We start from the raw sequence: 12,670 nt of genomic DNA on the forward strand, positions 1-12,670 counted from the left end.
GTAGAGCTTTGCTTTATTGGAAACAGACAGGAGAATTCATTTGCTTTGGGTACTTAGGTCCAAAAATTCTTTATGGAATTTATCTAACCATTTAACATTTTTATGTAGCATTATCTGCGGTTGAAGGTCTGTTCTGTTTCCTGATTGTAATTTACAACTTACTCTGAGTTTATTCAGAAATGAAATTGTTCCTTGCTGCCTCTTTCCTTAGTACCAGGTCAAGAGAAAGTAAGTTTTGAAGGTAATTTAAGAAAAAAAACCCTAAACAATGGGAAAAGGAGGAACTGAAATCCAACGCAAATTAATCACTTCACAGTGCAATCCTACGTGTGTATTCAAAAGGAAATCTCACTAAACCAAATGGGACTTACTCCCAGGTAACAGTGCCACCTTGAAATCTTGTCTATTTCAACAGAAAAGGTAAGCAGCTTCCTTGGGTCTTAGGCATGCTTAGTTTTGGCTAGATTGTCCCTAGTATTTTTAACTAATGAACTGAAAATCACCAAAAATGGAGTATTGGGGATTGTCCTCTGCCATGTATCAATCTCTGTTGAAGTCATGATAAACAAACAGGATTTTAAGAACATAAAAACTGTATGTGATATTTTAAAATGCCAACATGTTATCACATCATTTTGGGGGGAAAGTGTGCCAAGAGGGTAAAGCTATATTCCTGTCTACGTTTAACCCAATCCAGGTAGGAATAGGCTTCTGTTCTTAAATCACTTTTTGGTGTCTAGTCCATGTGCCCAAACAGTTATGGAGCTCTTTGCCCGCTGAGATTAAGCTGGCACTGCCTGTCATATCTTTTAGGAGACCAGCTTGAAACTTGGTTCCTCCAGAAAGCCTTCACTTGGAGATGACCCACCCATATTATATAGCTGTGACTTTCTGTGAACATGCTGTTTCGTTATGCTGTGTTGATTTGTTTGTTTGTTTTTGTATTGTATTAAAGTTTTGTATTGTATTAAAGTTTGTATTTTGTACACTGCATAGATATATACAGCAGGAAAACTGAACAACCAAACAATAAAGTTTGGCAGCGCCTGGGGTGCCTGAATTGCACTTGGACAATGATCATCAGCAAATCTATCCCATCATTTCCCAACAGGTAATTAACAAAGGGAAAACTGCCATCATGAACCATCAGTATTTCACTGAGAGAGATGGTAGTGTGCTGAAAATTCAGGCATGGGCTACTGACCTGCAAGATAATCTCTGGAATCAGGCCCAGGGTCAATAGGCTTATTGTGGATCTATGTCCCTACTCAAAATCAACATCTGTACAAACCTTTCCTACCCGATTTCGACCAGGTGTTTAGCACTACAGCTGCCATAATCCTGGGCCATTGGCCATGATAGCTGGAGCAGATCAGATTGTAGTCCTGATCTGTGATGGCAGATATGGAGGGCATTATTTATTTATTTATTTATCTATCTATCATCTATCTATCTATCATCTATCTATCTATCTATCATCTATCTATCTATCTATCTATCTATCTATCTATCTATCTATCTATCATCTATCTATCATCTATCTATCTATCTATCTATCTATCTATCTATCTATCTATCATCTACCTATCTATTTGAATCTAATATACAGTGAATCAGAACTCAGTGGGCAGTATTGCTTTGAAGTTAAATTACTGTGCCTGAAAAGTTCCCTAATATTATGCAACCATTGCATGTCTACCTATCAAACTGGCAAAAAAACAAAACAAAAAAAGAAGAACATTGGCTATATGGTTGATCTAGTGAAACAAAGAGAATTAAATGCAACATAAACGTAGGAACAGGTAGAACAGACACATCAAAGGCATGTAAAAGAATAGTGACAACATCTTAAGAGAGTTGGGGAAGAAAACTCAGAAAGACATTTTATAACATACAACAAGCCATTACCAAATAAAGTGGAGATGAAGGAGGAATTGGGGTCAAATGGGCACCGTCCACGTCCCCTCTCCAGTCTGTGTGCTTCTAGATAAAACAGATGATCCTTTGAAAAGAAGAAGTACAGAAAGCATATATAAAGTTCTGGTTTATACAAACGAAGCTGCAGCTACCTTTGTACCAGTGCTGCGGCTTAGGAACAACTACCGTATTTTTCGCTCCATAAAGCGCACCAGACCATAAGGCACACCTAGTTTTCAGAGGGGGAAATCAAGAAAAAAAATCTTATTCCCCCCACCCCCAGCCCCAAAGAGCAAAGAAGCCATAGCCGCATGCAGCCTCTCCTCACCAGAGGGGCTGTGCGCAGCTATGGCAATACGCCCACCTCCCGCAAAAGCCCACAGGAGCAGCACACCCTTTAAGGAGCGTGCGGCTTCTATGGGCTTTTCTACAAGGAGGGAGAAGGGACTGACTGGCCGCGTCAGTACTTTCTCCTTCCTGGGGAAAAGCCCGCAAGAGCCGTGCGGAGCTTGTGTCCCATCTTTCTCTGGGGGGCTTTTCCTGCCTGCCTCCCCGCTGCATTTGCTCCATAAGATGCACACACATTTCCCCTTACTTTTTAGGAGGGAAAAAAATGTGTCTTATGGAGCGAAAAACACGGTAAATCACGAGCCCTTGTTCAAACGCTTAGATGGCTGATGATACTCTGCCACTAGGCACATGTTGAAATTGTACATCCTGGTACTTTTTCATACTGTGCTCATTGTGAGACTTTCTCCCTGTATATTTGATTCATCTGATTGATTTGATTTATCCATGCGGAAACATAACTTTGGTACCCCCTTCCCATGTGAAAAGTACTACAGAAATACTTTTATAAAATCAGTAATACAGAAAGTCATTCAAACAAGACTCAACGTAGTTAATGTATGTGCACCTCTAGCACCAGGAGTACCAGTTTGGCCCCACGACTGTGGGTGCCTGGGGCCGTGGGTGCCATGTGGCATGCATGGCCCTGGCTCTGAAATTTGTGGGTGCTCAGCCCCTTCATGGGGAATTTTGTGGGTGATCGGGCATCCAGGGGTCCCAAGGCATTGGCACCTATGTCTAAAACTGTAGTGCATTCAACACTGTTATGCCTTGGAGAATGATAGACCACTCCTTTGTGCCAGCTTTTCTTCCTCCTCCTCCTTTTGGCCATCGTAAGTAAGTTATTAGGATACACGTGGCACTGTGGTCTAAACCACAGAGCCTAGGACTTGCCGATCAGAAGGTCGGCGGTTCAAATCCCTGCAACGGGGCGAGCTCCTGTTGCTCAGTCCCAGCTCTTGCCAACCTAGCAGTTCAAAAGCATGTCAAAGTGCAAGTAGATCAATAGGTACCACTCTGGCGGGAAGGTAAACGGCGTTTCCGTGCGCTGCTCTGGTTCACCAGAAGCGACTTAGTCATGCTGGCCACATGACTCGGAAGCTGTCTGCAGACAAAATGTTGGCTCCCTTGGCCTATAGAGCAAAATGAGTGTTGCAACCCCAGAGTCGTCTGCGATCGGACCTAACGGTCAGGGGTACCTTTACCTTTACCTTAAGTAAGACAATATTTTGTATCATGATTTATAAGCTGCTGTACATTCAGAAAATATACTTGAGCAGTGTTCAGAAATAGATTATAAAGCATAATCCAGCCAACAGAAAATAAAAAAGGCCAAGTGGTGAATGGTCAAGGATGATGGAAGTTCCCAGTCCAGCAAAATCTTCAGAGCTGCCCACCTCAGTCCAAAATGCCATGCTTAGAAGCAAAGAATACGTATCCATCTTTCTCAAACCTGGGTCTCCAGCTGTTGCTGGACTACAACTTCCATCATTCCTGACCACTGGTCCTGCTAGGGATGATGGGAGTTGTAGTCCAACAACAGCTGGAGACCCAGGTTTGAGAAACACTAGCTTAACTGGATGGTGACAGGCTTGCCCCATGTTTCCCAATCGCTGGTAACGCAAGTGTCATAGTTGTCCATTTCTGAAACAGTACTTTGCAGATGTTTAACAGCCGTCAGCATCTGCATCCTGGTGACAGCGCCCTTGTTAAAAGGAGAAAAACATAGAATCATAGAATCCTAGAGTTGGAAGAGACCACAAGGGCCATCGATTCCAACCCCCTGCCAAGCAGGAAACATCATCAGAGCACTCCTGACATATGGTTGTCAAGCCTCTGCTTAAAGACCTCCAAAGAAGGAGACTCCACCACACTCCTTGGCAGCAAATTCCACTGTCAAACAGCTCTTACTGCCAGGAAGTTCTTCCTAATGTTTAGGTGGAATCTTCTTTCTTGTAGTTTGGATCCATTGCTCCGTGTCCGCTTCTCTGGAGCAGCAGAAAACAACCTTTCTCCCTCCTCTATGTGACATCCTTTTATATATTTGAACATGGCTATCATATCACCCCTTAACCTCCTCTTCTCCAGGCTAAACATGCCCAGCTCCCTTAGCCGTTCTTCATAATGCATTGTTTCCAGGCCTTTGACCATTTTGGTTGCCCTCCTCTGGACACGTTCCAGTTTGTCAGTGTCCTTCTTGAACTGTGGTGCCCAGAACTGGACACAGTACTCCAGGTGAGGTCTGACCAGAGCAGAATACAGTGGCACTATTACTTCCCTTGATCTAGATGCTATACTCCTATTGATGCAGCCCAGAATTGCATTGGCTTTTTTAGCTGCCGCGTCACACTGTTGGCTCATGTCAAGTTTGTGGTCAACCAAGACTCCTAGATCCTTTTCACATGTACTGCTCTCAAGCCAGGTGTCACCCATCTTGTATTTGTGCCTCTCATTTTTTTTTGCCCAAGTGCAATACTTTACATTTCTCCCTGTTAAAATTCATCTTGTTTGTTTTGGCCCAGTTCTCTAATCTGTCAAGGTCGTTTTGAAGTGTGATCCTGTCCTCTGGGGTGTTAGCCACCCCTCCCAGTTTGGTGTCATCTGCAAATTTGATCAGGATGCCCTTGAGTCCATCATCCAAGTCGTTGATAAAGATGTTGAATAAGACCGGGCCCAAGACAGAACCCTGTGGCACCCCACTAGTCACTCTTCTCCAGGATGAAGAGGAACCATTGATGAGCACCCTTTGGGACAAGACAAGTCCCTGTCCTGATAAGCTTACAATCTAAACCGTCACAGAGAAGCAGATAAAAGAGGAAATGAAATGGAAAGCATGGCTAAGTGTGTACAAATGCAGCTATATATACACTCAGGTTCTGTTCTATGCAGTTCTATGCACATTTACCTCAGTGCAGTAGGAGTTGGTGAGGAGTGCAATCCCGCACTCCTGCTAGTGCATTTGCACCATGCTGACCTTGTCTCCACCTTGCCCCTCCTTCTCCCACTAAGCCCTAGCAGTGCCTGTGATGAAAGGTCAGGTAAGAGCTGCTGCCTTGCCAATTACAACTGTATCAGAGTCAGTCCCCCACTGAGCTAAAGGAGACTTACATATTGAGTATATCTGCATAGGATTATTCTGTAGAGGGTCAAGCCAAAGTAGCAGTGGATCTTGGGGTCGGAAATTTCAGTGGCACCCTGTGAGATGCCAAAATCTGGCACCCCCTGCCTTTCACACTCCATCTAACTCATAGCTGCATCTCTCCCAAGGCTCTGCGTCCAGAGCAACTGAACCAGTTGTGCTCCCCTAAATCCACAGAATTGATGCTTTTGAATTATGGTGCTGGAGGAGACTCTTGAGTGTCCCATGGACTGCAAGAAGATCAAACCTCTCCATTCTGAAGGAAATCAGCCCTGAGTGCTCACTGGAAGGACAGATCCTGAAGCTGAGGCTCCAATACTTTGGCCACCTCATGAGAAGAGAAGACTCCCTGGAAAAGACCTTGATGTTGGGAAAGATGGAGGGCACAAGGGGAAGGGGACGACAGAGGACGAGATGGTTGGAAAGTGTTCTCGAAGCTACCAACATGAGTTTGACCAAACTGCGGGAGGCAGTGGAAGACAGGAGTGCCTGGCGTGCTCTGGTCCATGGGGTCACAAAGAGTCGGACACGACTAAACGACTAAACAACAGCAACAAATCCACCTCTGACCAAAGTATCCATAGAAGAGGTGAATCTCGAAAAGCCATTTCAGGAAACACTTGGTATATTTTTAAGCAAAATGACAACTAGGTGAAACTTAAAGTTGTGCCTTTTTCTTTTAATCTGCCATCACTCAACTCTCAGAACTAATACCGTATGCCCACAACTTTTGCACATTTAACCTGTGCGCATTCAGGTTTATGTACTTGGCAAAATATAAATTAATTTAAAAGGGGGTGACAAGTTTGGGGGACAGAGCAACCAGAGCTCACCTCGTTGCGGGGATTTGAACTGCTGACCTTATGATCGGCAAGCCCAAGAGGCTCAGTGGTTTAGACCACAACGCCACCCATATCCCATGACCCACCATTGCACCCAATGTGTTTTGGCTATACGGGATTTTAGCTTTAGGCACCATCCCCGGAATGTAACCCCATGTAAGCTGTCAGGTTACTGTGGTTCTATAACTTTAGCAGTAGTTGTTTTATGTACAGTGTGCCTTAGTTGGATGCTGGTGGGTTTTTTTAAAGGGGGGACAACCCCCACAAATTGTATATGGAAATATGGCTTATGTAAACTATAATTCCTTGAAATTATTAGCTGCTCAGGTATTACTCCATTAAAAGGAACAGCTTTAATCAATCTAGGAAGCAACCACAGGAAAAGAAAGAGTATTGCTATCGTATTATTTTTCTCTTTATGACAGCATGAAATTTTAAACCAGCAGACTTTAAGAGAATTAAGCAAAAATTAGTAGTTAGAAATGAAAAATGAATTTTATAGGGTGAAGACTGGGAATATTATACTTTTGTATTATTATACTGGAAATACACTTTGCAGAAAATAATCAGTGGAAGACTAGCTGAATTATTTGAACCTTCTCCTGTTTGCTGGGAGTGTACACAAGCCCAAAATATCATAAATCTCATAATTCAAAGCTATCCCAAGATGTGTTGGGGGGGGGAGGGAGGGGGAACCTGGTTCTAATAACATCTCAGAATAAATCAAGGCAACATCTAAATCCAAGCTCAAACTTGCAAATCAATAAGCTGAAAGGAAGAGGTTTATGTCAGGCTAACAAAAACCAACAATGCGTCCAAATGGAAAGACCTGTTGATGGCAATTTACACTCGTTGAGGCAACTACAACTATGCCAGAAGATTCTGCAGGAATATCCTACAGCAGGAAGCAAAGGCCCAGGTACATCCCTGCTCCTTCTCTCTTAACAACAGAAATGAACTGCTGGTCCTCGTCACCAGCACCTGTATAATACCTTTCAAGAGCAGTTCAGGGAGACCACACCCTGTCAAATCAGCAGCAAACTATGTACCTTTCGATACCTCCAGGAATAGGGCAGTATAGAAATTCAACACATAATAATAAAAAACCCCACAAAAACTAGGAGGGTGCACTAATGAGCTTGTACTGGAGTGCCCTCCCTCATGACACATATTGGTATTTTGAGAAGCATTGATTCTCAGACTTCATCTGGATAGCTCAGTTGGTTAGGTCATGATGGTGACAAACACCAAGGTTGCAGGTTCAATCCCCGCATGGAACAGCTGCATTGCATGATTCTTTGTATGTATTTACTTATCGCCACCTAAATTAAAGTGGTTTCATTCAGAAAGGCATTTTTTTAAAAAAATGTTTTGCTGGTTGTTTGAACACTTATTTTTAACTTGGCAATTAAGTTGTGCTATTTGTAAATTGCTGCCGGTTTTAAACATCACATTCTGCTTTCATCGTTTACAACAGTTCTGCTTAAGACTAAAATTTTGGGTTGATGAAACTGTTTTGAACAATTTTCACCGACATTAGGTTTTTACTCTTACCGAACCAAATCTTCTCCATTTATACCATAAATGAAAATTCACTCTTGTGCAAAATGCTCGGTGTATTGGCTTAAGCCTAACAAGTAAATTAGGCGGTGCTCGTACTGTCTTTTGTTATCTATGTTTGCACAGCTGCAGTTTCTGATTGAATAATGTGGTTTACATTCTTCAAGGTACCCTTCCACGTTAAGGTGGACCACAATTTATATTCCACTGAAACAGAGAGGTGTGTTTTTTCAGTAAATCTTACCCGATTTGACAGAAACCAAAGCATATTCTTCATAAATGTTTGCAGATGCGCAGGATCGCTGGGGAAATGGTCTGCAAAATTTCAACATTGACTTTTTTATTTTCCTGTAGAGTTTTTCCATCTCAACCTTTCAGGACATTGTGGCCTACAATGCTGGCTGCTCTGAAGCATCCAGCGCTGGTGTTTTTCACCATGAATCGAGTGATTTGTGTGTGTCAAGTTCCACATGATGCTAATTTCAAAGGAAAACGGTTCCCTATTAATATCGGTTTCAAGGACCAGCACTGTAATTTTAGCCACTCTTTGCCATTTGTGAGAACAGTGCTGTAAAAGAAATGTCAGGAGAAAAACTGACACGCTACAGGATATGAGGTAGCACTTTGCTGCCATTAGTCATGTCTCCGTCTCCGTCTCTTTCCAATGACTAGGATAGAGTCATAGAGGAAAACTAGAGGAACTAGAGATTATTCTGTCTCAGTGTAGCTGGGAAGGAAAAGATTTGATTTATGGTACCTATGACTTAAGAAACCTGAGAAGTATTCATTGGGCATTAACATTGCCATTTTAAAAATAAAATAAAAATCACTACACTATTTGTTTCGTGAAGTCTTAGCTACTCTGTAACATAGCAACAGGGTATGAATCAATGACTTCCAAAGGCAGCACTTGCCAAAAGATGATATACGATAAAGAGAAACCACGTCCCATTCAATGAGCTCTCTTCTTAGGACCAATGACATTATTTTGTTGTATGTAAGATTTTAAAGCTAATCCTTTCTATTGCATAATTGAGACAAATACATGTTTTCGATTTCTGACACACCCTTTGCCATAAGATCCCAGGACAGGTTACAATAGAAAAACACGATATTAAAATCAGTTAAAATGTATATCAGATAGGCATGAGCGTAAGAGACTCAGGCTTTAACATCCAGCTCCTTTAATACATTCTGACCAAGCATCTGCACCCACAACAACTTGGTTCGCGCCCTAATTTCCACAGATGTGAAAATGCATATAAATCAGTTTTGAAATAATCCTATAAACTCAACCCTTATGACAGGAACAGCTCAGGGTACTCCCCAAAGCATAAGCTTCACTCTCCAAAGTTCTCCGAAACCCCAGAGATTCTTAAGATTTTGAGCGGCTGATTCCCCCCCGCCCCCAATTGATTTATAATGTATTCTTCTATTATTTACATACTTTACTATACTGTGATGAGACTATACTGGACTATACACTATACTATACAGTATAGTGGACTATACTGCTTTAAGAAAAGCAGGCAAGAAATAAAAAAGGCTCACTGGTCCAACCCAATAAGTTAGCTGTTACTTTCTTAACTGTATGTTTTTCCTTAGATCAATTGTGTTCATACAATACATCTCCCCATCCTTTTATGAAGAGCTGGAACACTCAGCTTAGTGAGGTCACCAAGTTAAGAGTTCAGTTTGGAGCCTGTGCTTGGATTTAAACAAAACACTAAATTTTCTGCTGATTTAGTGACATGTCCTGTGGTTTTTCAGGTTTAAAAATACCGTGTACAAGTCAGAGTTCAGCTGATACAGCCAACCTCAATAAAGCTTCTGTAGCTTGTATTTAATATCATTATTACAGATGGAGGAGAAAGCTGGTAACTTTAGTTTCCTCCCTGTACTTCAGAATATACAGTATTTACAACAGCATTCAAAAACATGGATGTATTTTTAAGCAATCTATGTTAAATAGTATATTGCCCTTTAATAGCAAATGAAGGCAAAGCTTGAAAACACACATCAAGACAACGTGTATCTATTTCTCTGTAGTTTGTGAGCGAAGAAGGTCAGGACTGAATGTCAATTCCTTATCATGCAAAACCCCACTCCATTTCCTGTTACAGGTTTCACATCTGGTGAAATAAGCAATGTTAATATTAATGAGAAAAATTATTATCCTAAGCTGTTCTTGATAGCTCTTCAAACACAGAAATACCCTCTGGCCCTGATCCTGCTCTGCATCCAGCTAGCTATTCTCTATCCACTCGGTCTGTGTCCATGCAAACTTCATTCTGTTTGCATTTCCCCCTCTGCTCTTTTGAGACAACGGCCTTCATATTACAGCTAAAGACAATTTAGCAAAGGCAAATAAGAGAAATAGTGGACGCTCCATGGAATTAGGAGTGTTGACACTGATCCACAATAGGGATGCTTCCATGAAAATTGGAATATGCATTATTGATGTAGCTATAAATGAGAAAAGGGGGTGTTTCAAATCACCCCTCCCATGTGAATGCTGCTGAGAAGCTCTTCTGCGTGCAAATTTTCCTGGCTGCATGGCTATCTCTCATTCCACCATCTCTTGCCCACTGCGCTTGAGGTAATGAAGAAGTACTTCTCACTTCTAACTTCTGCTAACTGCAGCTCATGATGTACAGAGGCCACTTGCAAGGCACCCAGAAATGTGGGATGCATCTGTGTGGAGTATGATCATGAGAAGAAATATCTTGGGTGGTGTTCTTGTGTGAGCCGGCACTTGGGATTAAGTATAACAAACACAGCTGACCATAGATGTAAAAACTCAGGCAATGCACCTTTCTGCACCTCACACCACTACAAGCGCAACTCACTTCCCATCTCCTGCATCTAAGTAATGTTGATATACTGTACCAGGTCAGCAGTTCAAAGTAATGCTACCCGATTGCCAAACCATAGACTGGTAACCAGAAGTGCCCCACAAATTTATATACTCCCTGCCCCCCCACCTCCCCCCCCCAGCTTGCTGTGCTCTTTCCCCTCTGTTTTTTGCTGAAAGTTAACAATAGGACAGTCTTTATTTGCACCCCTTCTTTGTGAGTTAAAAATGGCTCACATGCAAGTTTAAAGCAATCCAAAATATCAAATATCCAGGCGTCCTGTCCCCCCCACTTATGTGGGGTTACGTTCTGGTGCCCTGCGTGCATAAGCAGAATTGCGTAAAGTAGGGGGCACCCCACTTTAATAGGGAGGGCCCATGGGGGAAGGAGAGACAGAGGGGAAGAGAGACACTCAGCCTGGAAATTGCTTAGGGCCACTGCTTAGCCTGTCTCGAGCCTGCCTGCCTGTGGGGAGCCAGTGTGTGTGGTGGCAGCTGGCCACAGAGTGTGAGGGCTGAGAAGGGCACCCAGCAGAACTGGTGCCAGGATGGGGGAGCAGATACAAGGTAGGCGGTGGAGACTGGTCAATTGAGGGCCAATCTATTTATTTATTTCACATCAACCTTCATAAGTGTGGGTGGGTGTGCCTGTATCAATAGAGAAACAGTTGCAAGAAGCATGAACCAACAGATGAAAGAACCTTCAGCAAAATGTTAAAAGTCTGGGCAAATGGGAAGGGTTATGCCTGGTGTCTGAAAGAAAACAATGTTGGTGCGACGTAAGCCTCCTTGGGGAGTGTGCTCCATAGCCAGCAAAGTCCTCTCTTGCTGCACCCCACTTCAGACAAGGGCATTAACGGATGAATACAGAAAACAAGGAGGTTGATATGAACCGTGTTATGTCCAAGCTGGGTAATTAAGGCCAAAGGTATCAATGGAAAGTATGTGTAAATCTGTGCTGGACTGAATATTCAGTGACTTAAGAAACTGAAATTTCTGAAATTTCCAACCCAGAACCCGAAGTATCTGCAACAGACCTTGTATCTGGGTAAATACTGGACAGGAAATTTGTTTTTGTCCTACATTTTCACATTATGCTTTTAAAGAACTTTTGAAGGACTGATATTTCACATTATTAACATGCTTCATTGTATTATATCTGTTGTGTCACTTTGTGAACTTTTAATGTGAAGTGATGCAAATCAGGTTAATCAAATCAAATATAAAATGGTCAGATTATTACACCATACATAGAAAGTTCTCAGGGAAATATTTGCTGAAAGAATATTCCTTATGCTATTGATTAAGTGTGGACTTTCAAACAGGTGAGCATAGGGAGATCTCTGTGGTGTTTAGACACATTAAGAACTTTACTACTGATGGCATATTGTACCAAAGGGACACTGAACTTGAATTGTTTCAAACACATTGAAAATTTAAAATCAGTTAATATAAAGCTACATAGAATCATCTGTTCCTTTTCTAAAGAGCATGTTGAAAGTTAATACTTTGCAGCCATTTCCCCTAAGATCTGTTTTTAATCTTCTTTACTATTGAAATTTATTGAATAACAATAGTGCTAGGTCATGAAATCTTTATTATTAAAGATAAACAGCAAAAGAGAGATAATAAATCATAACCTAAAGTATGATTTTGCAGTCTATATTTTTGTTACACATAAATGATATAGACACTATATGGAACTGTAAAGTAAAAACATACTGGAAAATCTGGAGTGAAGTCGGGTTTCTCCTTCTTGTTGTAAGTTTAAAAATTTGGGATTCCTATCAAAATAGCTATCCTGATTGCTGTGATCAAGAAATGCTGGTTTGATTTAATGCATACTGAGCGCACAAATCCATGCAAGTATCAGTTTTCCCCTCCCCCTCCCCTCTCTTTTCTCCCAGTTGTACTTTTCTCCGCTTATTTGTCTGTTTTGTAACACAAGAAATCTTTAATAAAACCTAATTTTTGAAAAAAAAAAATGCATTGGTTAGCTTACTGCTTGGA

General features: G+C 41.7%; 1 protein-coding gene across 2 annotated transcripts in view; it reads right to left on the reverse strand.

The window, feature by feature from the left end:
• Positions 1–12,670, reverse strand: part of SEMA3E (semaphorin 3E) — a 172,270-nt gene that overhangs the window by 32,894 nt on the left and 126,706 nt on the right. For both annotated transcript variants that reach the window (XM_081860957.1, XM_081860958.1), the window contains exon 5: positions 1,909–2,002. In XM_081860957.1, coding sequence (XP_081717083.1) covers positions 1,909–2,002 — 94 coding nt within the window. The remainder of the gene's footprint in view (positions 1–1,908; positions 2,003–12,670) is intronic.

The sequence above is a fragment of the Podarcis erhardii genome (assembly GCF_964252035.2).
Source record: "Podarcis erhardii genome assembly, chromosome: 5".
NCBI lineage: Eukaryota > Metazoa > Chordata > Lepidosauria > Squamata > Lacertidae > Podarcis > Podarcis erhardii.